The sequence below is a fragment of the Lygodium microphyllum genome, chromosome 9, assembly GCF_053477565.2.
Source record: "Lygodium microphyllum isolate KBCC chromosome 9, Lygodium_microphyllum_v1.1.10, whole genome shotgun sequence".
NCBI lineage: Eukaryota > Viridiplantae > Streptophyta > Polypodiopsida > Schizaeales > Lygodiaceae > Lygodium > Lygodium microphyllum.
In genome coordinates, this window is record NC_141143.1 from 161,412,172 (window position 1) to 161,437,187 (window position 25,016).

Below are 25,016 nucleotides of genomic sequence, written 5' to 3' on the forward strand. Positions count from 1 at the left end.
ATTTCAGTTTTCAGCGTATGCATTTTGGACAGCATTTGTGCCTGCAAGTCGTTCTTAATCTTTATCTACATATCTTGCATTTCTGCCCTCTGATTTACTATTTGTTCAGCTTTGACCTGCTCTTGTATTCTTTCTCCAATTCTTGTCTCATAATTCGTAGTTCAGAGTAAATCATGAGATGAATTTCTTCGTATTTCTTTTCATTCATGATGTGTGAGGTCTTTTCATGCCTGTCAGATGCTGGGGAGACGGTCCAATCACAAACCCTTCGGCCATACGTCTTGTACTGTGTGTGCTTAGAAGGGGTGTTGAACATTGCTTCCATGGACGGTTGTGTTAGTTCTTGATCAGATTCGTCTCCCAGATATTCATTTTCCACGGTTTGATACTTGCATTTGTCTACATTATCCATCTCTCACATACTGTGTGCAAAGCCACTTAGCTTGTACTTTGTACTATCAAAATTAGAGCAAATTCTATGATTCCTACAAATTTCCACGGTTTCCCTAACCCCTCACTAAATTTTTGCAAGCCCAGTAATCTTTTACGAGCCCAAATGCCTTCACATTGTTTACAGTCACTTGCAGAGCAGCTCCTTCGGGTCAGCACTCACGCCAATCCCGCCAGACTACTATCACTGCCGTTGCTTCCACCAAACCACCGCCTCTTGTAGGACGGACATGACAGTCACGTCAGCTTTTGTCACTCGCGCCAAACAAGTCCGTCACGCCAGGCACATCTCGTCATGCAAACATCCCGTCACTCACGCCAGCATCCCCGTCAGCAGTTTGTCAATATTTCATCAGCAATCACGATCACGATAGCTCGGGCGATCCCGTCACAGCATCCCCGTTAGCGATCATAGTGTCACACTAGAGTCACGCCAGGCCCGCCACGTCACTCCAGGCCCATCCCGTCACACATGCCAATGTCCCGCCAAAGTGACGCCCGTCACGTCACGCACGCCACAAATGTAAGACCATGGCATCTATGGCACGAATTTTTTGCGAGTGCATCTTAGGTTACCAATATGTATAATATGCAAGACCATGTAAGACCATGGCATCCTATAAACCATTAGAGAGATGTGGCTTGCACTTACATTAGGCATGACGAATTCATGTACCTCGCACAAGGAAAAATATAAGTCACAATTTATGATTTTCCTGAGTTCATTGAAATGAATTTCCAAGAATAGAAGCTCCGCATTGCATCGCCAACTTAGGAAAGACTTGTATCTGGGCTTGCGTAGCATCATGGATAGTCCCGATTGCACTACATGATAGGGACTCATCCTAAAAGATAGACTTGGGATGCGCGTGTAAATTGTTAAACTTAACTGCGAGAGACAGTTCAGAGAACAAAATCCTATACGATAAGTAGGGTTAGGGTTTATTTTGACTTATTTAGGGTTAAATGTAAATAAGCTAAGAGCATAGGATGACCTAGTATCAAGTAAATGAGCTTACGGGTCTCTATCCTAGTAGCTAGCCGCGATGAGCCCAATAACACCTTTAGGGGTATTATTCTTAACCACGATACAACTCGATGATAATACAAGAAAACTCAAGTGTCGTATCCGCAAGAAAGAACGACCAATTGCCACAGGTCGTTTAATGCTCACAACTACTCAAGGATTGCAAAGGACTTAGTTTGCTCTTGGCTTGCGGTAGGAATGAACAAAAGCTTTTGTTACAGATTCTTAAGAGAGTGAAACCCTAGGGTAAACTTAGAAACCCCGATAAGATTCTAAGGAGAAAAATGATTACAATTAACCAATTAAGATCCTAGATTGAGTTATTTAAGATCTGTGATCCCAAGACAAGAACTCGGGACTAAAAGCCAACAAATTAGGGCAGCTACCATCCGAAAACTATCGGATATAAATCCAATAGCGTAATTACTCGCTCCTATCACATAGGAATGAGTTCGGAATGAGAGTATTCTCTATCCCTTAGATGGTCATGGCAACTGACACCAAAGCAAGAAAGACCCAAGAAGGGTGAACGCTAAGAATTCAAAAATGGAAACTCCACCTTAGCAGATGTCCCGAGGACTCGCCTTCACTATTGTTTGTGCTTGTAAATTTATAAACACCGTCTCTGAAAGGATTGTATGACCCCAAACTCACAAAAGAAATTAAATTAATGAATCAAGCTGAATTCATGAAGCACGTACCAAACCACTCCCAACTGACCGCCAACCCTATCCAAGGGGGTTCTAAATAACTGTGACACGAAAGTGGACCAAACCTGCCATGAGAGGTCTCTCTATGGGTTAGTTTGAACGTAGAAGGACGCTTGGATGCCAGGGGGGACTCTGGCTGTAAATTCCTTGTCTTCGAGTCCTACTCAAACGATCTACAAGACTCGATATGAATTCTCGAGACACTGTTACTAGTGCAAGAGTGGAAACTTGGAGAAAATAAAACAATCCTCACAAATTGGGGGAATCGTCCTTTTTGGACAAGACTTGTATCTCAATTAAAATGCTAATATAAAGTTTACGTCTAAGGAACCTATCTCAACTGTTTTCGTATCAGTGCCATAAGTTACGTGAACGACCCGTGTTTCTTAAAAGGCTTAATTAAAGGAGCTGATTTTAAATATCACACATAAATGTGGTAAGACCTAATTAGATAACTAAAGAATGTCTATTAAGGAAATCGGGTGGGCAGAACCCCCGACAGATCCGTCCTACGGAAGGGTGGTCCCAAAGGATTGCGAGGCTTCTCACAAGGTTCTACAGTCGTACGACCTTTAGGTATTGTTAGGTTAGAACCTGATTCGTGCTGTTTTAGGGGACTTGAATGGGACTATGCCCTACGGGCAAAGAGGTTAAGCAACACATCCCTCTCATTTCCCATTCTCTTTGAACTAAGTGCGACATGGGTCTGCTTCGGCTTGGCTATCTCTATGTAAAGTAGGATATCCCAGTCCCAACGCTAGAATGATGTCAAGAGACCTTGTTCCCTAGGAACCCTGATTTCAGGTCGATCCTAGTAGGTTCGGCCGCGAACGCTCTATTGCGAGGCGGACTCAAAAAACCCTAGGCAATAAACCCCATAACATTCCATGGGAGTACTGGGCAGCGTCGCTTAGATTCTTCTCTCGATAGACCGCTAAAAACGTACCAGGACAGCAAATAGGCAGCACGTTACACCTTGTGCCCTTCAAGAGTAGCTTAGTCCATATTAGAACCAATGGGAGAATCCTCCACTAGACACGGTATCAAGGTAGTAACAAACGCCCTTAGGCCGAAAGTATAAAATATACACTCCACTTTGCAAAACCAAAGGAAGTAATCTGTGCCATCAAGGCGATCTTCTTTGGGCAATGATGGAAGAACAAACACTTGTACAAGTAGTGCAAAAAGAGCTATGCAAAGCCCTATAATAGGAGCCCTACTAGAAACATATAGACAAGCAAGCAAGGAACAAGACTGCTCCAATCTTCTGGACCTGTTAGAGTGGCAATTTTGGTGTTGGGCTGCCCAAATGGAGGAGAAAACAGCTACGTCCTACAAAAGGAAGTTATAGATATCCCCACTTCATAGAAGGCCTAAACAATGCAAAAAATACATGTTCTTTGTGACAAATCTGCACCAAACAGCAAGTAGAGTGTGGTTTGCTCTCATAGAATCTCCAAATCCTCTCTTTTGGCAATGATACCATGTGAGAATATGGAATGGAAGGACAGTCACAAAAAGAGAAGGGAAGAGAAAGCCTGCAATGAAAGAAGAGAATGGAAGACGAAAATCTCTACTCAACTCCAAGAGATTGCTAAATACAATGTTGACTGGTCAATCCCTACATGCAACCCAAAGCGTTGGTGAGGGCACCGGATCAAGCTAACAATGGAAAGAAGCACTCAATGACAAAGGAATGCTGGCTGATTGCTATCTATAGAGGTCATAAATGCTGACCGACCTGATCCAAGGATGAAAGAGCTCACAACCAAGAGGTGACTGACTAAAATAGAACAAGCTAACACATCCAGCATTGGACATTGGTGGTTTGCTACACATAAGATCCATTTTGGGGTACAACACTCTCTCAACCCACTCTCATGATAGATTGGACAATGCTCCACTCCTAAAGCATCTATTGTATCAAACCTTGCATGCTCAATTTGTTCATTGAGTTTTCATTCATCTCCATCTTCTTCATTTGTGTTTTCTTTGATTCATCTTGTCAATGGTGTTCATACACCCTCTATGTTTTATCTCCAAACTTGAGCATATCCTCACAATAAGTGCACATAATGATGCATGGACTTAAATAGATTTGATAGGTGCATATTTACAGTTGTGAGAAGCACAAAGCTTTGGGACCTAACCTCACAATTGGAAGTAAGTACGTGTTGTTCCTATTGATAACTTTGTAGAATGCTTACCAAGCAACTTGTTTGACTCATATTTGAATATAAGTCTTCCTAGATGTAGAAGCTTCTTGACTTTGCATTGTGGAAGGGAATTCAAAGGGTGCTCACATGGAATGCACTTTCTAAAACACACATGTTCACACACATAGGAAGGTATAATATCTAAAACAAATGCCATGCAAATTTCACAACTCCCACCCAACAACTTGGAGGATGCTCAAACCAAACACCTTTTAAAACCGTGTATTCATACACATAGAAAGGTAAAATATCTTTAAAAAATAAGACGAAACCTAAAAGGGGCACACTTGTTGTTCTAAAGACCTCCATAGCAACACATGTATTAACTCTACATCCAAACAAAGAGACGTTATAAAACCCTCAACTCAAAAGGTAGTCTTACCTAATGCAACATGTATCAAATTTCCAAGATCCATGGGACCTTGTGCAAGGGCTAGAACCCCAACCTGGCCCCCATTGTTCCCGTACGTAAAAGCAAATATGCTATGGCCATCTTTAACCTTATGTCGGGTCAAAGATGGGGTCATGCTCTAGTGCCTATGGCTCACCCCCCACTCCCACAAGATGCTTGCAATGATCAATGAAGATCGACTAGTCACATGGACACTAGACGACCCCCTCAAGCAGCCCCCTTCTCAAGACCAAAAGGGTTGTCTAACTAGTCCATTACTCCAATAGACTTTGGTCCTCAGGCATTTCTAGCCTTTCCGGCATGTTCAGCTCTTTAACACAGCCTCAAAAAGGCATTTTGTCCATTTTGTATGACACTAATAGTTGTACGACACTCTAAACTTCTTCTTGCTCCAAGTGATTTTATAGAAGGGACTCAATGAGCACATCACTCTTCATCTCTTGTATCCCTATCTCCCACAATTACTCCCATCATCATTACCATCATTATCTAGCCTCATCCTCACCATTCGGAGGTGCTACCCTTGCTGCTAACGATCTACATCAGCTCTTGGCTGCTGTCAACCTGTTCACGAACACTATAGCTGCTGCCACCAGATGCCATATGGCATCCATCAACGCCATGAGATTACTGCTAGCCTTCCCAACCTGGTCTGCTGTTGTTCGCAGTTCTCGTACCCTGTTGCAGCTGCCACAACATCTCCTACAGCTTCGTCTCTCTCTCTCTAGTCTGCAAGTGACTTGTCTCTCAGACCTGACAACTTGACCCCCAGGCTGAAGACCTATTTTTTACCTACATCTTTGGACTGGGACTGCTGCACTTCCATCATCCGCATCAGCTTGATGTGTGTTTTGCTGCTACACCAGGTCATGATCAGATTGTACACTGTCTACTTTAGATTTCAATGATATCCCCTACTGGCCCTCGACTGCTGCATGACAGCTTCCTCAGCTGAAGTCAGCTACATCTACATCATATTTGGTGGTGTTGCTGCACTCATGACCCATATATGAAGAATGATAGTCCCTCATCTCATGCTCACCAGAGTCAATAGTTGTTGGACACCTCCACTCCTTGAGCATCATATTGATATCATCTTCTTCTCTCATTCATATTCAACATTCATTCATTCATCAAGTTCTACTTCTTTCCTCTTTTGCATGTGTGTTTTCATCTAAGTTATTGTGTTTGGTTGTGTTTGTACATTTTGTATGTTTTATCTATGCTAACCCTAGCATATCTTCACATTGTATCACAATAGATAGTATCTATGGCTATCATGAATGCTGGGTTTGTATGTTTTATCTATGCTAACCCTAGCATATCTTCACATTGTATCACAATAGATAGTATCTGTGGCTATCATGAATGCTGGGTTTGTATGAGTGACAAAAGCGACACATAACTAATTCACAATGGTTGAGACACCTTTCTCTTTGGAACCCATCATACCTTCTCAAGCTTCTCTTTCATAGGAGACCTTGAGGCAGTAGTATGCTCTCAATGAGGAGGACAATGCATCCTCCACCTCATCCTCATACAACATACCAAATGTTCATCAAATGTTTGATACAAGATTCCCAGAGTACTTGCATTAAAAATCCAGCTCGTGACATAGCCACCTATCCACTCAAGAAGAATATACCACATTTTGTACAACTAGCAAACCTTCATCTTTATCTCAGCTAGGGCCCAAAACTAGTATCAAGTTCATGTAACCTTTTATTAGCCGAAACCCCTCTATTTCTCCTTCTCTTGTGCAAGATCTAGTGGTAGATCACCATGGGGACCATGACAAGTATTGGTATGTTAATGTCCATAGAGGAGGCTCTGTTGGTAGATATACTGATCGTTTAGAAACTCTTTCTCATGGATCCAATTGTTTGGAATTAGATTCCACACTACTTGCATTACGTACATTAGGTCCCATTCTTCAATATCAATTGCATAAGGCTTAGGATCCTCTATGTCATCCCAAAGTTCATTTTTGCTTTTAGTTCCACATGTTACTTACCCACAAGTGCATACCACTTTGTTCTTTCAGCATCATTTAAGCAAGTTGTTGGTGCTTATCATTTAGGATCTCTTTCTTATGTTTTCAATAGCTTAGGATTAAATTCCACACTGGCATCATCTAAACTAGATTATGTTCCTTCCATGACAATTACATTAGGCTAAGGATCCTCCCAAAGTTCATTTTTACTTTCAGTTCCACACATTACTTACCCACACATGCATGCCAATTTACACCTTGGTACTCCATTGTTAGAGATGCCACTCGTGCACACCCTACCTCACCCCTATCCGCAAGTGAGCACATCTCTCTTCTAGGATGGTTGCATCGAGAATCTCCCTCAAAAGCCCCCTTTACATCTCCCCATAGTCACTCACACATAGTTATATCCATCTTCTACTTGTGGTGCATTTTCCCTCATACCATGGGCCACTCCAACACAAGGATATCCATCCACTACTTATCATGTGCTATCCATCCTCCCAAGGCTACTCATTCGGTGACCATAGCTATGCTAGTCACCACTCATACATGGATCCATTGTGCATACCTCACCGATGCACAATAGGCACTTTGGGACAAATCACCGAGTATACTGCAATATGCTACCCTATCCCCACTCAACACTCACACTTCGTTGCTATGACCAAGAATACCTGAACTGGAAAGACTCGCTTGGATGGGTCAAACTTCACACAACTTGGTCGAACCTCCAGCAATAAGTGCTTGTGTCAAGGTCTTCGGGACCTATTGTTACTTCTCAATCTACAAGCTACGTCAAACCGTGGACTAGCCCATCTTGATCACATCCATCAATGGAAGACTCATAATGCAACAACCAATGTTGAGTTAATGCAAGGGTTACTTCTCGAATTTCACTCACAAGCTTAGCACTTTTCCCTGGCAATGGATCATTGGAGTCATCTTATCAACCACTATATGTGGCAAGAGATCAAACTTGACATATCAATCTCAATGATGGATTACTCTAACGCAAAGATATCCATCCTCTACTTATCGTACACTATCCATCCTCCTATGCTACTTATACAGTGACTAGACTTTTGCATAGTCTAATAAGCCACTGGTATTAGGCTTTGCACTTAGATAGAACCAAGGTCCATTAACCACTAATTTAGCCTCCTTAAAACAGCTCCAAAAAGTAATTTACATTAAATTACCAAAATTTAGAGGCTTATTTTTTATAGTAGGACAAAGAGTCTTGTGTTTTTCATCAACAGCTGATCTGATCTGGAGCACTTATACTGCTGCACCCTCATCATCTACCGGCTGCCTTGTTGCCCACAACATCATCTCACCCTGCGACTTGATCCAGCCTACTGTACTACTATATTTTCTGATCAGAAAGGCTGCCCAACTGCCAAGCTTCATCTGCAGACTGTCATCTTCAGTCTAGCACCTTTGTACGTTGCTGCTAGGATGTCTTTGGCTGCTGCCTTTTGTCATCAGGCAGGCCGCCGCCTTGCTGCCTGCCCAATCATCAGTGCTGATCCAAGTAACTGACATCATCAGCCCTCCAACCTGATATGCTTGTCAGCCTTCTGGGTTGATTGCATTGCTTCCACTTTCTTCATCATACATATTCAGGGTGCAGCTATATTTCAGGATCCATTCAAGTATGACACACTCTGATACTCCTTCGGCAACCTCTGCCCTGATTTTATTGCTGGACTGTCGAACAAATGTCAAGGAACATCCACTTGATTATTATCCTGCCAGCTGCCATACAAGACTACTTAGGGTATTGTAGTAGATAAGGAAGGCAATTGATAAGTTCCAAAATAAGAACACTTTTGCATGAGCTTCAACATGCACGGAACTATGGTGGAGCTTTTCCTCCGCATCATGTATTGCCTCTTGCATTATGTCCAAGCGAATAAAGGTGAACTACAGAAATCCCTTTTCTTTGAGGCTCACAGAAGGAGGCACTCATGAGCCAAACAGCAGCCACAAAACAATGCTAGAATGGATTGGAACAATACTAATGCAGAACAATACTAATGCAGCATAAAAGAAACAACTACACAGTTGTAATGACCCAGTAAGTTGGGAGGTAAATGAAATATCGAATTGGAATAGAAGCTGATAGTATCACATACCTCCGCCCACTTGGAATAAGCAGGGTCAGGTACATCAAAGGCCAAACACCCATCACATTCCACACACAAAATAAGACTGTGTTCAGTTGGTATCCCTCATCTTGTTTCAAAAAGAGCAATCTCTGCACGAGATACTGATCAAGTATCTGCAAATGCCAGAAACCAAAACAAGTAAGCAGGAAGAAGTGTGCATAGAATTGTGTGCATTAATCTATCTCTATGGTAAACTAAATCCATTATGCGGGCCACTCATTTGTAACATGTTGATCTTTGAGGTGAAATGCCTTGTTCTTCTTTCAGAGTCATTTCGAGAATCCTCTTTTGACACTCTGGCAAAGGACAGTATGTTGTCTATCTGGTGTTTTAACAAGTAATTGTAAATGTCTATCTGGTGTTTTAACAAGTAATTGTAAAACATAGCAAATTTAAAAATGTGTGTGCATCTCTCTCTCTCTTTTTTTTTTTCGTAAAGATCTCTCTCTCTCTCTCTCTCTCTCTCTCTCTCTCTCTCTCTCTCTCTCTCTCTCTCTCTCTCTCTCTCTCTCGCTCTCTCTCTCTCTCTCTCTCTCTCTCTCTCAAAGGGTAATTGTATTAATTACAAGAAACACAAAATACAGGCCAACGAACTATATGACTGACAATACAGGAATCACAATTGAACTATATGACTGACAAGGAGACTGAAGGAACTGTAGCATGCCAAGAAAGCAAATCATCCTTAGGAAGAATGTCTGAACTGCCGATGAAGAAGGCCTGCCTCTCTCTCTCTCTCTCTCTCTCTCTCTCTCTCTCTCTCTCTCTCTCTCTCTCTCTCTCTCTCTCTCTCTCTCTCTCTCTCTCTCTCTCTCTCTCTCTCTCTCTCTCTCTCTCTCTCTCTCTCTCTCTCTCTCTCTCTCTCTCTCTCTCTCTCTCTCTCTCTCTCTCTCTGGTGCACACGCATGCGCTTGTCTTTCTGGAGACTATCTACACTGTCGCAAAACCGTTGGATATTTTCACCGGACCAATTCCCCTTCCTATTACATTTAAGACGTTCTCTCCTACTGTCTTTTGACGTCGCCTGCTTTGAAGATCTCAAACTCAACTAGGACTTCCATTGTTGTTTCTCAGCTGATTCTTGTGTGCTTCTGACCATAAGCTGTCTCACCTTGCGACTTCTATGTATGTGTTAGAACCGTTTCCTTTAGAAACAAGATTTCCACGGGGAGAAAGAAGAGGCGCGCAAGGGCGTGCATGTGTACCTTTGCGTATGAATGAGGTGGAGAACAGAGAAGTGTCGTTTTTTTTTTGGGGGGGGGGGGGGGGGGAGAGAGAGAGAGAGAGAGAGAGAGAACGCGCACGGGTGTCTGGTTTGGCGAGAGGAGAAACGCGTAAGCGAGGAAGGCAGCCCAGAAAGCGAACGTAAAGGCAGTGGAAACCCACGCAATGGCGCCTCCTCGCCCGTCATTCCCTCCCTCGTCATCTCCCCCTCCACCATATACGCCATTGTTGTAAGGAGGGCTTGATTCTTCTTCGGCTTCTTCTTCCTCCTCCTCCTCCTCCTCCTCTTCGTCCACGATTCCTGCGGGCCCTCTCGAGGGGATGCTCCTGGCGCTGATCAGCAAAGTCCGGAGCTTAAGGTGCGGGACGAAGACAGGCCACGATGAGAAGCCATATGGAGGCTGGTTTTTGGCAACATTGAGCTTGGCATTGTCGTGACGGGGAGGAACAGGCACCTGCGATTGAAGAAGATGACGACGACGATGGTGGTGGTAATGCGATATCGTCCTCGTCCCAGACAAGCTACTACACGACGGTGCAATGCCCAACATGTAGACGGCCATCATCGCCACTTACCTTCGGCCAAATATCTGTGTGCTCTCTCTATATAGGTACGCTGCTAGCAACTCGATTACCTGCCTTTCCATACGTCTTGTCTTTATTGGGGGGCCTTGAGATACCATCCTGTTCACTCATTGCTGGCGGTCGTCTCGAAGATCATCTATAAATAAATCCTTGTGATAGATGTAATCGATGAAAATGAACCAAATTCCTTCACATCTTAGGATCTCTTCCCCCCTTCAAGCAAATTGCAAATTGGTTTGCAAACTTGCAAGTTTCCATGGCTTCTCTACTTGCAGCTGTCTATCAACCTAAACTAGAATCACAATTTATGCCCTCCTAGCCTTCCTACCAACATCACTTCTAGTACTACACGAATGCCTTGGGCAACATGTAGTTGTCCATGGGATGAGACTTCATTTTGCCATTGACATAGAAGGATAGACCGATCTCACAAGTCCTCAAGACTGAAAATTAAACAAAAACGAAACCAAACATTAAGAAGAAATAAAAGAGAGGCCTACCATCTCTAGGATGCCAATGCAAAAACCGCATAGAGTGGGATGAGAGAATGGAAAGTAGGAAGACAAGATTAGAGAGAAAAATCTAGTCGAGAAAAACCTTGAGTGCATGGAGTAATGCGCAAAACAAAGACCACATTGGAGCAACAAGCAAGAAGCCAAGGAAAGACTCGTGTAGGGGGATTTGGTAGGACCCTACAAGGCAAAGCTTTGTCTTGGTTCTTAACACCAAAGGGAGGGACAACATGAGCTGTGCTAGTCTAGAGAATGAATTCATCTCATCATTCTCTAAGATAGAGATCCAACATACAATGGTCGCAAAGATTTAAAAGCTAAAACAAGAAGATAAAAATACAATCAAAGCTAGTATGCCTCGTCTAAAATAGCATATTAGTTTATGCCTTAAGAAACAAATGTCAAATCAAGAGCAACTCATTTCAAGCTACTCAAGGGACTTAGAAGTAGGAAACTATGTGGCCAACTCTACACATGTAGGATGAGATGCTCCTTGGCTACTGCAAATATGCAATGGACTTTGATGTTAATTTTGAGGGGATTGGGATTATATAAGAGTCCTTTAGTAGAGGTAGTGAAAAGAGCTCTCGATTTGAGGCCTCGTAAAAAGCTTACTGAAGAAGTGAATAGCATACAATTAGGAAAGATATGTGCCAAGTAGCAACAAAACTTGCCAAGAACCATTAGACCCTTGCAATGCATTAGAGGCATATGCATGGATGTATAATCATGGAGCATGTAATGGAATTGACCCTTTGAATCCACATCTAATACTATAAACTAAAACTCAAGTGCCAAATCTTAGGCCTTTGAAACATTGTTGGCACTATGAAAAGCTAGGAAATTATGTTGTAAAGGAGTGCTATTACAAGCACAGACTTGAGGAACACTCACCAAGACAAGACAATATTAAGAGTCCCTCGTTGTTGCTACTAAGCATCATAGGGGTTATGTATGCAAAGCCTCAAGAGGTGCCAAAATGCATGGATGTATAAATGTGGGACATGTAATGGAGTTTACCCTTTGAACCCATTTATAATATTGCAAACTAAAACCCAAGTGCCAAATCTCAAGCCTTTGAAGCATTGTTTGCATTGTGAAAAGCTAGGAAATTATGTTATAAAGCAATGCTATTACAAGCACGAACCCAAGGCACTCACTCACTAGTATAAGATGGTATTCGGAGCTCAATCACTATTGCTAGACATTGTAGGGGTTATGTATATGAAGCCTCAAGAGGCACCAAAAGAGCAAGTTGTAGTCCTTACCAAGTATCAATATGGACCGAGGGTGAAGCCATGGTCCATGAAAATTCACAACTAGCTCACACGTGCAAACTTTTCTCAAATTGTAAAGTCATTTTCTTATTTCATTGGACAAATTTTAGAGTTTTGGAATTTATATTTTATATATTAAAAATTGTTCCCACATGCAAACAAGTTCCTATGGATTTCCAACTAGTGCTCAAAGTGATTGAGAACTCTAATCATGGTTGAGAAGCATCAGTTCGTAACTCCAACGGTCATGTTCAAACGAAGAAAATCAAAGGGTGCAAAATGAAGAGTTTGTAACCGTCTAAGAGTATGTAAGTTTGATCAAAAAAACACTTCTATTGCACCTACAAGAAGCTTATATTAGCTATTGTTTAAGCATTTTAACATTTAAAAAAGAAACAAACCATTGGTTATATTGTGGCAAGATCTTGTATATTCTAGACTTAGGTTGATTTTCATGAACTTTAGTACCTAAGATGCATAATTATGCAACTATGAATGAGATCTTAAGGACTACTTATTGTGAGTACATTAGGTAGTTCAGGGGAGTATTAAGGCATTGGGACAATCATCCACCTTGGCATAATGGAAAGCATGTCTCTTGTGAATGGAGAGACGAGTATCGATTTTCCACCATACAGCAAACATGGCAACCTAGTTAGATGCACTTATCTTATTTCCATTTCACCTCTTCTAGCCATGACACTTTGTTCATAGGTGCAAGTTGCACAATTATGCATCTTACATAGTTCATGAAAATCAACCTAAGTCTAAGCTAACCAAGCACACAAGCTCTTTGGCAAAAATTGATAGAGAATGCCCCAAGTAAGCTCAAAAGGAAGAAGATAAAAGGCTTAATATAACAAGTACTAGTTGGCCTCACTAGCAACGCTAATAACAAATCATTCACATCTAGAAGACCCCCTCCTCCCCCCCCCCCTCTCTCTCTCTCTCTCTCTCTCTCTCTCTCTCTCTCTCTCTCTCTCTCTCTCTCTCTCTCTCTCTCTCTCTCTCTCTCTCTCTCTCCCCCCTATATATATATATATATATATATATATATATATATATATATATATATATATATACATATACATATATATATATATAAGGGGCAAACAACCATACATTTCAAAACCCATATATATATATATACATATATACATATATATATATATATATATATATATATATATATACATATATATATATATATACATATATACATATATATATATATATATATATATATATATATATACATATATATATGTATATATATATGATAAGGGGCAAACAACCATACATTTCAAAACCCAATTCATTTTAAAATATTAAAATTTGGATGTAAGCTATTATTGTCGATCATGGTGTAGTCTTGTTATTTTGTCATACTTGAAAGGGATACTTAAGACTCTTTAGCCATGTCCATACTACACTTATATATGTATATGCATCCACACACATGCATTAGTGAATATAGCATTCATTAACACTACCAATTGTACTATAGCATAGTTGAAGGTCCTTTGACTAACCAATTCTTTATATTGAGAGACCAATATGCACAATGAAGCAAGTTTCTTCCTCTCATAAAATGCTCTTTTAGTGGCATTGATTTTGAGATTAAAAATGATTGTGTTAGGAATCAAGTTCAGTGATACCTTCTCCACATGAAGCAACATTTACTACAATAAGGATGGAATCCAAACCTTTGCATAGAAAGACTAGACATGAGTAATTAACTCTTGGAATGTTGAAAAATTTTCAGGTCATTGTTTTACATATCCTAATAGGATGGTGTTCTAAATAAGATTCAAAAGGGGGCTAGTAGCCATGCCTAGAAAAGTGTCTATCATCAACTTTGCAAGTGTCTTCATTTGCTAAAGTTGATGTGAAAAATGGATCATTACTTGTATAGAATGAAACATATTTAAGTTGATGGCATTAATTGACAGTGGATAACTTATGAGATTATCCTCACAATCTTAACTCGAATCATAAGAACTGTCTTGACCCATCTCCTAGCCTTAGAGATTAAGAGGATGATCTTACCCTATAAAATATAAGCAAAGGCAACAACCATCCAAAGGCATGGCAATAGATCTACCCATGGCTCTTAGATATCACTTTCTTCCAATAAGTAAAGTAGCATCAAAGAAAGGAAGAGTTTTACACCAACCATCATACAGACCAGACCTTGTCAATACTCTATCTTGCTTCAATCTCATTTATTTCCTATTTATCCTTGACTCTTAACTTTTTTATTGACAAGTTGCTGCCAACAATGCAAATAATATCATGCTTTGCAAATCTAAATTTGCAAGTTCCAGGGCAATCCTATCCACATCAAAAGATAACAAATCATAAAACCCACTAGGTTCACATTTTTTAGGATGCTCCATTCTTTCACACCTTAGTGTATGCTTGTAGAATGCTCTGCAATTGGTTTCTATTCTACATGTTTCCTCTACAACTACTTTATAACAATTTGATGTAATCTTTTAAAGATGCATCTTGCATTCAAATGGTGTATGCAAATAGATATGTACATGGTTAAAATAATTAGCAAGGTGTATAGAAAATGGTTTATGCTTAGGGCATTGGCTAACTCATCATTGACATGTAAAGCCATGTAACTAAAGAGACTTGCATGACTTTTATGTATGAGAAATGCTACTTTATTTCACCATATTGCAAATTACTAGCATGAATTGAACAATCCTCTCTCTCTCTCTCTCTCTCTCTCTCTCTCTCTCTCTCTCTCTCTCTCTCTCTCTCTCTCTCTCTCTCTCTCTCTCTCTCTCTCTCTCTCTCTCTCTCTCTTTGTATTTGTTGGCATTTAATGACAAAATTGTTAGATATAGTATGCATAATATATTGATTTCAATTTTCAAAGAAATCTTAAATATGCATTGTACCATAAGCAATAGACATGTCCATCATCTTCTTGCTTCGATCCATTACCATTGAAGCTGGCATCAACCTAATTCAAACACAGTAAGTTTTAAACATCAACCATGAAAAGTATCGTGTTGCTTTACTCCATTGCTATTGCAGTTGACATCATATCAATGTACATATTTACATTATATCATTTTTTCTCAGTCAATTGCCATTTACAGCTCACAATAACTATTGGCTCACAATATGTTTTTGATTGTTATTAATAATCCACCATGAACCACAACTGTGAGGTGCCTCCTCCAATAGACCTGGATGAGTCCTCTAGTAGTCGACTGAAATTCATATTCATACACATCACCATCTTGTCTCCCCCTGGGAAACCTTGGACTTAGTTGAACATGGGTTTCTCAATTCTACTTCACAGGGGAAGCGTGGACAAGTCACCCCTAACAACAATCTAACACCCACCTAAGAAAGACCACTTTGTAATCAATCAAAGGCAGGTGTGAGGTTAACACCACACTTGGTTCAAAGAGATTGAGAGTCGGGGAGAGTGTAACTCGATCCCCCTACCCATAAGGTAAAATCTCAGCTCCGGCCCCCTAAAATGGTGTTAAACCTGGTAACTAATCCTACTTGTATCTAGAGGGTCACAATTTAATCAGCTCTATCTAGTGTTGGAAAGTTACCCGACTTATCACATCCACCCAGCCACAGCATCCAATCGTTAAGATCGAAGCCTCCCACTTTCCTCGATGGGTTTGCTTGGTTTTCTAATCAACAAAGCATACTACCACACTGTTTGGACATATAAAATCAGCTTCCTTTTATTACTCCGTTAAAATGGGTTAGTTAAACTCAATCTTTAGCACATAACAAACAATTCGAAAATCGGATATTTTATTTCACCATCACTCCATAGAGTGATACAAAATCATATTTCTGCAGAAAGACACCGTTTAGCCTAGGATAGGACCTTCCAATCCCTTAGGATTAGGCTGTATGTGATCGCACTCCATCCGCGGTCAACGCGGAAATTTGCTGGCTCAAAGCCCCTCTAAGCTTCCCTAAGCCTCAGGAGTCATCCTACATAATAGGGGCACTTACCACTCGGCCCTTTGCCCTCTCAGGTGCTCGAGTGATCAAATCAAAAACACCTACCTCCCTCGGGAGGGTAGGACCCCCACCCGCATATGAGTTTTTCCACACTCTGCAGAGTGTAAAGGAGCATTGGGTCAGGGATCCCAATGTCCCAAACCACCATGATCCACAATTCATCCGACTGTGCAAGCTCGGAATCATAAGAGCCATAATTCATCATTCACAAATCCAAAAGTAGGTTAACACAGTCGTCAATGCGATGCATAGAATCTATCCTCTTCATCAATTTCTATGTTCCTTCCTAAAAAGCACTTGATAATACTAACATGCTTTTACAAGTCTAAGTAAGTTCTAACTAATCATGATCCATATCTTAGGTACTAACCTGATTATCTCCGTTTGGCCATCCATCGTGACTATGGTTTATAGCCACAACCTCGATTTGTTGTGGAATGGTTGGCTCTTTGGTTTGAATGGGTTCGTGGTTAACTTCTGCTTGTGCTTCTCAACATTATGTTGAGTTTTGTCAGCAACAGTGGCGACCACTTCCTCATGTTGGGGAGGTCTCTAAGCGTGACCTCGCTCAGTATCTCAACATTTGTTGGGAGCCATGGAAGAAGTTTATGGATTTGAGCAGCACTTCCGCATAGGTGTGGATAGAGGCAGAGAGATTCTCTGAGCGTGACCTCGCTCAGCATCTCGACATTTCTTGGGAGTCATGGAAGAAGTTTGATGGGTTTGGGCAACGCTTTTGCGTAAGAGTGGAGAGAGAGAGAAAGAGAGGCTTGGTTGATTGAAGTAGAGCTTCGCCACAAGGTTTCAGATACAGGCTCATCCCCAATGTCTAGTAACCATTCAACAAAGGCACTGAACAAAAGGTATATCTTAACTATCCTTAGTTGTTCAGCCCATCAAATCCTCCATAGTTCATAATGAAGAAGAATGTTATGCTCACAATATATCTCCATATGTGACCCATTGCTTGGCCATACATCTCTCATGTACCATGAGTTAGGATGAGGTTGCAAAACAATTGGAGGAATAAAGATCATCTCCATTATCTCAAATATAGCATCGCAGTATGAGAATTTATTCAACCCTAAGGCTACTTGATACATGATGGGAAAAATATCCCGCAAATGTGTAGCTTCCTTATCACTAAGTTCCTGATGAACACAATGTGTATGCTAGTGTTAGTGCAAGATAATCAACAACAGTTTCCTTCAAACAAGTGTGGTTATTTTCTTAATTCCTTTTATACGTTGACTACTTAACCTTACATTAAAAGCTCTTTTGAAACCTAGGCTTTGATATCACATGTGAGGTGCCTCCTCCAATAGACCCAGAGGAGTCCTCTTGTAGTCAATTGAAATTCATATTCATGCACATCACCATCCTGTCTCCCCATGGGAAACCTTGGACTTAGTTGAACATGGGAATCTCAGTTCTGCTTCACAGGGGAAGCGTGGACAAGTCACCCCTAACAACAATCTAATGCCTACCTAAGAAAGACCACTTTGTAATCAATCAAAGACAAGAATGAGGTTAACATCGCACTTGGTTCAAAGAGAGTGAGAGATGGGGGAGAGTGTAACTCGATCCCACCTACCCATAAGGTAAAATCTTAGCTCCAGCCCCCTAAAACGGTGTTAAACCTGGTAACTAATCCTACTGGTATCTGGAGGATCACAATTTATTTAGTTCTATCTAGTGTTAGAAAGTTACCCGCCAACTTATCGCATCCACCTAGCCACAGGCATCCAATTGCCAGGATCGAAGCCTTCCACTTTCCTCGATGGGTTTGCTTAGTTTTCTAATTAGCAAAGCATGCTACCACACTGTTTGGACATATAAAATCAGCTTCCTTTTATTACTCTGTTAAACTGGATTTGTTAAACTCGATCTTTAGCACATAACAAACAATTCGAAAATCAGATACTTTATTTCACCATCACTCCTCAGAGTGATATAAAATCGTATTTTTGCAAAAAGACACCGTCTAGCCTAGGGTAGGACCTTCCAATCCCTCAGGATTAGGCTGTATGTGATCGCACTCCATCCGTGGTCAACATGGAAATTTACTGGCTCAGAGCCCCTCTAAGCTTCCCTAAGCCTCAGGAGCTATCCTACATAACGGGGGCACTTACCACTCGGCCCTTTGCCCTCTCAGGTGCTCGAGTGATCAAATCAAAAACACCTACCTCCCTCGGGAGCGTAGAACCCCCACTCATATTTGAGTTTTTCAACATTCTGTAGAGTGTAAGGGAGCATTGGGTTGGGGATCCCAATGTCCCAAACCACCACAATCCACGATTCATCCGGCTGTGCAAGCTCAGAATCATAAGAGCCATAATTCATCATTCACAAATCCAAAAGCAGGTTAACACAATTGTCAATGCGATGCATAGAATCTATCCTCTTCATCAATTTCTGTGTTCCTTCCTAAAAAGCACTTAATAATACTAACATGCTTTTACAAGTCTAAGTAATTTCTAACTAATCGTGATCTACTTAGGTACTAACCTGAATTATCTCCATTTGGCCATCCATCGTGACTACGGTTTATAGCCACAACCTTGATTTGTTGTGGGATGGCTGGCTCTTCAGTTTGAATGGGTTTGGGGTTAACTTTTGCTTGCACTTCAGCATCGTGTTGAGTTTCATCAGCAACAACAGCAACCACTTCCTCGTGTTGGGGAGGTCTCTGAGTGTGACCTCGCTCAGCATCTCGACATTTGTTGGGAGGCATCTCGATATTTCTTGGGAGTCATGAAATAAGTTTGATGGGTTTGGGTAGCACTTCTGCGTAAGAGTGGAGAGAGAGAGAAAGAGAGGCTTGGTTGATTAAAGTAGAGCTTCATCGCGTCAGCAATAGAAGCAGAGAGACTTTTGCATGGGTCATTGTGTGTCTGTGTGTGTTTGATGTGACGCCCAACCTTTGTTTATATAGTAATAAGGGGGGGGGGGGGGGGAGGGTAAAGAGAGGGCACCTACTTTTTGCCATTTGTGATGACATCATTGATGAAAAAGATTTCGTTTTTTTCTACCTTGCAACTTGTTTGGATTATAACTTCGTCATATGAACTCCAAATATAGTCATTTGGGTACTTAAAATGATCGAAACACATTTGGTTGACAAGCCCTTGCAAGCAAAATTGTGAAAATATATCAAAAATAGGTGAAAATAACGATTTTCATAAATTGCTTTATTTCGATATTTTTTCTTGGACAACTTATTTTCTTCAAAATAAGTCACAGTATATATTTGGATCCATCTAAGGTGGGAATTAAGTTATCTAAACATGATACTAGAGATTTCAAACTATTTTAGTAAACCAGTCTTGCTTCTTGTAAATCCTATAGAGATTTTGCAGTTTTTCTCCATGTGTGGATGCACAACATAAATCAATTTTCTTTGGAATGTATACGCACATTGTTTATTAAAATAAACTAAGTAATGGGGACATTACAACAACTTAATAGCTCTCTTGCACAAAATTGAAAAATAACACAAAAAAGAAGAGAAGAGAAGAGAAGGAAATACAAAAAGTGAGGCAGATATCAACTGGGTGTAACTTTTCTCCCATGAATTGGGAAGCTTTTTCCAATGCTCGAATGTATAAAAACTTATTGATTTGGTACCCATGTGTTTGGGTGCAACTTTTCTCGCATGAATTGGGAAGCTTTTCCCAATAAAATTTTATTGATATGGTGCCTACGTGTCTGGGTGCAACTTTCCTCCCATGAATTAGGAAGCTTTTCCCGATGCACATAAATATTTATTGATCTGGTGCCCAAAATAGCATATTGTATCTGTCTTTAGTCTCTTTTTGTGAATGACTCTCTTTCTCCTAATATCTAAATAGTATTCAAAATCATTTACAATATCCTTGGGCTAAAAATTGATAATAATGCACAACCTTAGAAGCATACAATAAAAATCTCTAGCACTTCATGCATGCAAATATATTATTATAAAAATGTCAAGACTAATTATTTGTGCTTTATCTAGCACATCATAATTTCCATGACTTTTTCCAATTCATGAGCCTAGTGGGGAAGGCATCAAGCCTTGAGCCTTATGTGTGAACCAACAATGGTCTTGGATTTCTTCAATATGGTGAGGCCAAATAGTACAAGTTGTACTTGCCATCATGTCTTGGACCTATTGAGAGAAGCCATGTTCTTCTGCTTATTAGGGAAGATCATGTATATCTCCACCTTCGAGTTGTCATAGATGCTACTCTTGCCTAGATGGCTAGTCCTTCTCAATGGTCTCCCTTGACTACTCATTGTTGATTAATCGAACCTCCAACAAGTGGGCCTCCTTACCAACATGGAATCCCTAATATGGCTCTTTATCCTCTTGCTCTCTACCATGTGTTTGGCAAAGCCTATTTAGGAATTCCTAGCCTCCTAATATAAGTTGAGTGGGCCTATTGACTAAGTGGTTATCATAGCCTCCCTCAAGGTCCTATGGATGCATGCCAATGCCTTCTAGAAACCATTCCAACAGCATTAGATACCGGCCTAGTGTCCCCCTTGGACTATAGACTCAAGGACAACTAGCTAATCAAGGCATTTTCTTCTCCCTCACCAGCTTCTTTGCATCCTCACCACAATAGCCTCGATGGGCCCCTCTCTTGCATCCCATTTCTTCCCTTGCTAACTTCTCTTTGATAATAAATGCTCATCATTTGATGCCATTAGTGCCCCCTATGCTCCTAATATCTTCTCCCTCCTTTCCTTCCTCTCCTATGTTGGCTAGCCCCTTGACCTCACCCAATCCTATGAAAGGGTGAGTAAGAGTGAGAGAGAAGAGCATAAGTGGAAGTAAGGGCAAAAGCAATGGAGGTTTGAATAAGAGAGAGTAAGATTGATATGTGGTGGGAACTTCCAACTAACACAATGTGTGACCTACCTTCCCATTATTATTCTATCATAGTAAAGAATAAGAAATTGAGAAGACAATGATGGGCGGCCACCACCTATAGTGTATAGGTATACATGTATCAAGTACAAGGTAAATACAAGTAGTTAGACACATGTTGCCTTTAACCCCCAAGAACCTCCCACTTAAAGGCAAATGTGCTTGTAGTGGGAGAAAAGTATAATATGTATATATAAGTACAACTGGATTAAGGAAGACATCATCTCATCTACACCCATCAATTTTCTAAGGAAGACATAGTGTTCCCTTGGGAGACTTTTAGTGAGCAAATAGTTAGAGTTCTCATCTATAGAGATCTTGACAAGCTCTATATGCTTGTCTTCGATCACCTCTTTGATGAAGCGATAACACACCTCAATGTGGTTGGTCTTCACATGAAAGACTAGATTACATGTCACTTGGATGGCACATAGTTCTGAATGTAAGGTAGGATTCATAGAAGGAATACCAAGATCTGTAATTAGATGGCCTCCTTATACGGGCCTCCATAGTAGAGACACAAGTATACAGTGTCCTTAAGGTATCTCATGATACCCTTCACATGGCATCCCAATGTCACTAGACATGTCTTGCCATGTAACAGGCCATAACTCCCATTGCAAATGATGTGTGCCAAGTCTAATGGTTATCATGGCATACATCAAGCTATCTACTATAGATGCATTCAAAATCTTGGCCATCTCGGCCTTCTCATCATCTGACTGGAGACAATATGCTTGACTAACCTTCACATGAGAAGATAAAGGGGTGCCAATGGATTTACCACCCTACATATGGAATTGCTCAATTATCCTCTAAATGTACTCCCTTTGCAAACAAGTAGAGGAGTCCCTTAGAGCGATTGTACATAATATGCATACCAAGTATATGAGAAGCATACCTTATGTTCTTCATCTCAAAGCTCCTCTTGAGTTGAGTCTTTAAAGCATCTTGCTCATCATGAGCACTCCCAAGAAACAATATATCATCAATATAGAGTACCAAAATAATAAGGCTACAAACAAGCCTTTCTCGTGTAGAGACATGGATTCATAGCACTGCAATAATAAGACTATGAATGCATGAAGTCATCAAATCTTTTATACAATTTCCAAGTGCCTATTTAAGTCCATAGGGACTCTTCCTCAACTTGCACACTAGACGTTTCTTACCCTTTTCCACAAAGCCCTTAGGTTGCTACATATAAATGTCCTCATGTAGGTCTCCATGGAGAAAAGTCATCTAAACATCCATCTAAGAAAAGTGCAAATCTAACTATGCAAAGAAGACGAAAACCAACCAAAGGGTGGTCATTTCGACAATGGGAGAGAAGAACTCATCAAAATCAACTTTGCTTTCCTATTTAAAACCCTTTGCAACCAAAGAAGCCTTATATACTAGCTTAGGGTGACAAAGGGTGTTCTTTAGCTTATATACCCACTTGCATAGCAATGCATGTTTTCCACCAAGTAGGGAAACCAAATCTGGAGTATAGATTTTTTATAACGAGTCAACTTAGATTGCATAGCCCCCCTCCCAAGAAGAAATTTCATATTTATGCAAAATCTCCTCAAAAGTAAAAGGCTCAACAAAATTTGTCATTATGACATAATCCATAGCGGACTCATTAGGATCAAGAGGACACAAGGGTTTAGCAGTGCATCGTAAAACTAGTTATGGAGGCTATACATCATGTCCTCTCTATCCAACATCAATATGATCTTGCACAATCGGCGGGATCTTGGGCCATTGGAACATAAAAAATAACTGCACGCTATCTAACCGAGGCTAGCCATATAGTAATAGGAGTTTCTCTTAAAAGATCACTTTGCACACCTCAATCACTTGCTTAGGTTTCTTATGCATCTTATCCTCATGAAATACAACATCATGGCTATGGATAATTGTCCTATCATGCAAATCCCAAAGATGATAGCCCATCTCACTTGCATCACCATATCTAAGAAAGATGCATTTGACAGGTTTTTGATCCAACTTGTTGTGCTTGTCTTTAGAATATGGCATAATATATCCAAAGACTCTCACGTATGCATATGAGGGAGGTTTACCAAACCATACCTCCTTTGCATCTCTACCACTAAGATTAGTGCATGGGGATTTGTTAATCAAATGACATGCAGTAGTAAGTGCCTCTGCCTAAAACATATCTACATGACTGAGTATACTATCAATCCTCTCTCAAATGGTCCTATTCATATGCTTGACACCATTTTGGGGTGGGTATAAGGAGTGTTCAATTGACACTTAATGCCCTAATCATCATATTATTGCTCAAAATCACGGGATACATACTCATCCTCATTATCAAATCTTAGGCATTTTAGTCTATGCCCATATTGGTTCTCAACCAAAGCAACAAAGCACTGAAAAGTAGCTAAAACATTTTATTTCTACTTAATGGGACAGGCCTACACTTTATGTGAAAAATCATCACTGAATGTAACAAAATACTGATCACTACCTAAAGATTGATAGGGCATGGGACCACAAAAATCAGAATGAAAAAGAGCAAATGGATCACCTATGCACGTAGAGCCAAACTTCTTATGAGCATTACAAGTCTACCTACCATACAAACAATGATCACAAGAATCAAGTACCTATCCCTACTTTCCATAATAATGGCATGTAAGTGAAGACTTAGGACTACGAGATTTATTACAAGCCTACCCATGAGATCTAAACTTTGGCCTATTTTGATGTGGGTCTCTACCATGATAGTCATTATTGCCTCCAACATCATTCTTAGCTCGAACAATGAGAGCATGAGAGGCATGAGCTACATCAACATTCTTCTTGTTAAACTCTACATCTAAGTATGTAAAAGCCACCCTCGAGAGCATTAATGCTTATAGTAGTACAAAACGTGTCCCATGACTCAAGGAAAGTGATAATTAATAACATATACGTAATATTGTCATAAAAGATAATCTTCTACGATGTAAGATTATTAAAAATAGAATGCACCTCATTCAAATGAGTAGACGTAGGAGTTCCTTCCTTCATACAAAGGTCCACAAGCTTCTTGAGCTAGCACAATTGTGAAGTTGGGCTCTACTTATCATAAAGATCACATATCTCTTCCTATAATTGCCATGCACCACCAGTAGTCTCAACAACATTAGAATAGGCTTGGTTAGATAAATACAAAATAATCATGGACTTGCACACCTCATCAAGTTCCCCCAAGTATCAAAATCAAGGTCTTCTAACTTTATGCCTTTGCATTTCAACAACTTAACCTACTTCCTTTGGACCAAAACTTGCCAAATCTATCTTCCAGTAGTTAAATTTATTACTATCTAACTTGTATATGTTAAAGATGGCACTACCTCTAGAAGCACCTACTATAATGATTGCAAAATAAAGAGAATATGAGCTATTGTAACTTTAGTAAAACAGCTCCAAAACTGAGCCAAAAGTGTATGTAAAAGGAGGAGCTCAAAGCAATGTACTGCTTTCACAAACTAGAAGCACTAAAGT

The 25,016-nt window shown here is 40.4% G+C and overlaps 1 protein-coding gene across 1 annotated transcript in view; it reads right to left on the reverse strand.

Moving 5' to 3' along the window:
* The window catches only part of LOC148031808 (uncharacterized), a 45,117-nt gene extending 34,289 nt beyond the window's left edge, over nucleotides 1-10,828 (reverse strand). The window contains exons 1-2 of the mRNA XM_087685478.1: nucleotides 10,287-10,828; nucleotides 8,950-9,095 (exon numbers count right to left, since the gene is read on the reverse strand). Of these exons, the coding sequence (XP_087541604.1) occupies nucleotides 8,950-9,095; nucleotides 10,287-10,772 (632 nt within the window). The 5' untranslated portion in view covers nucleotides 10,773-10,828. The remainder of the gene's footprint in view (nucleotides 1-8,949; nucleotides 9,096-10,286) is intronic.
* Between the last annotated feature and the right edge of the window lie 14,188 nt (nucleotides 10,829-25,016).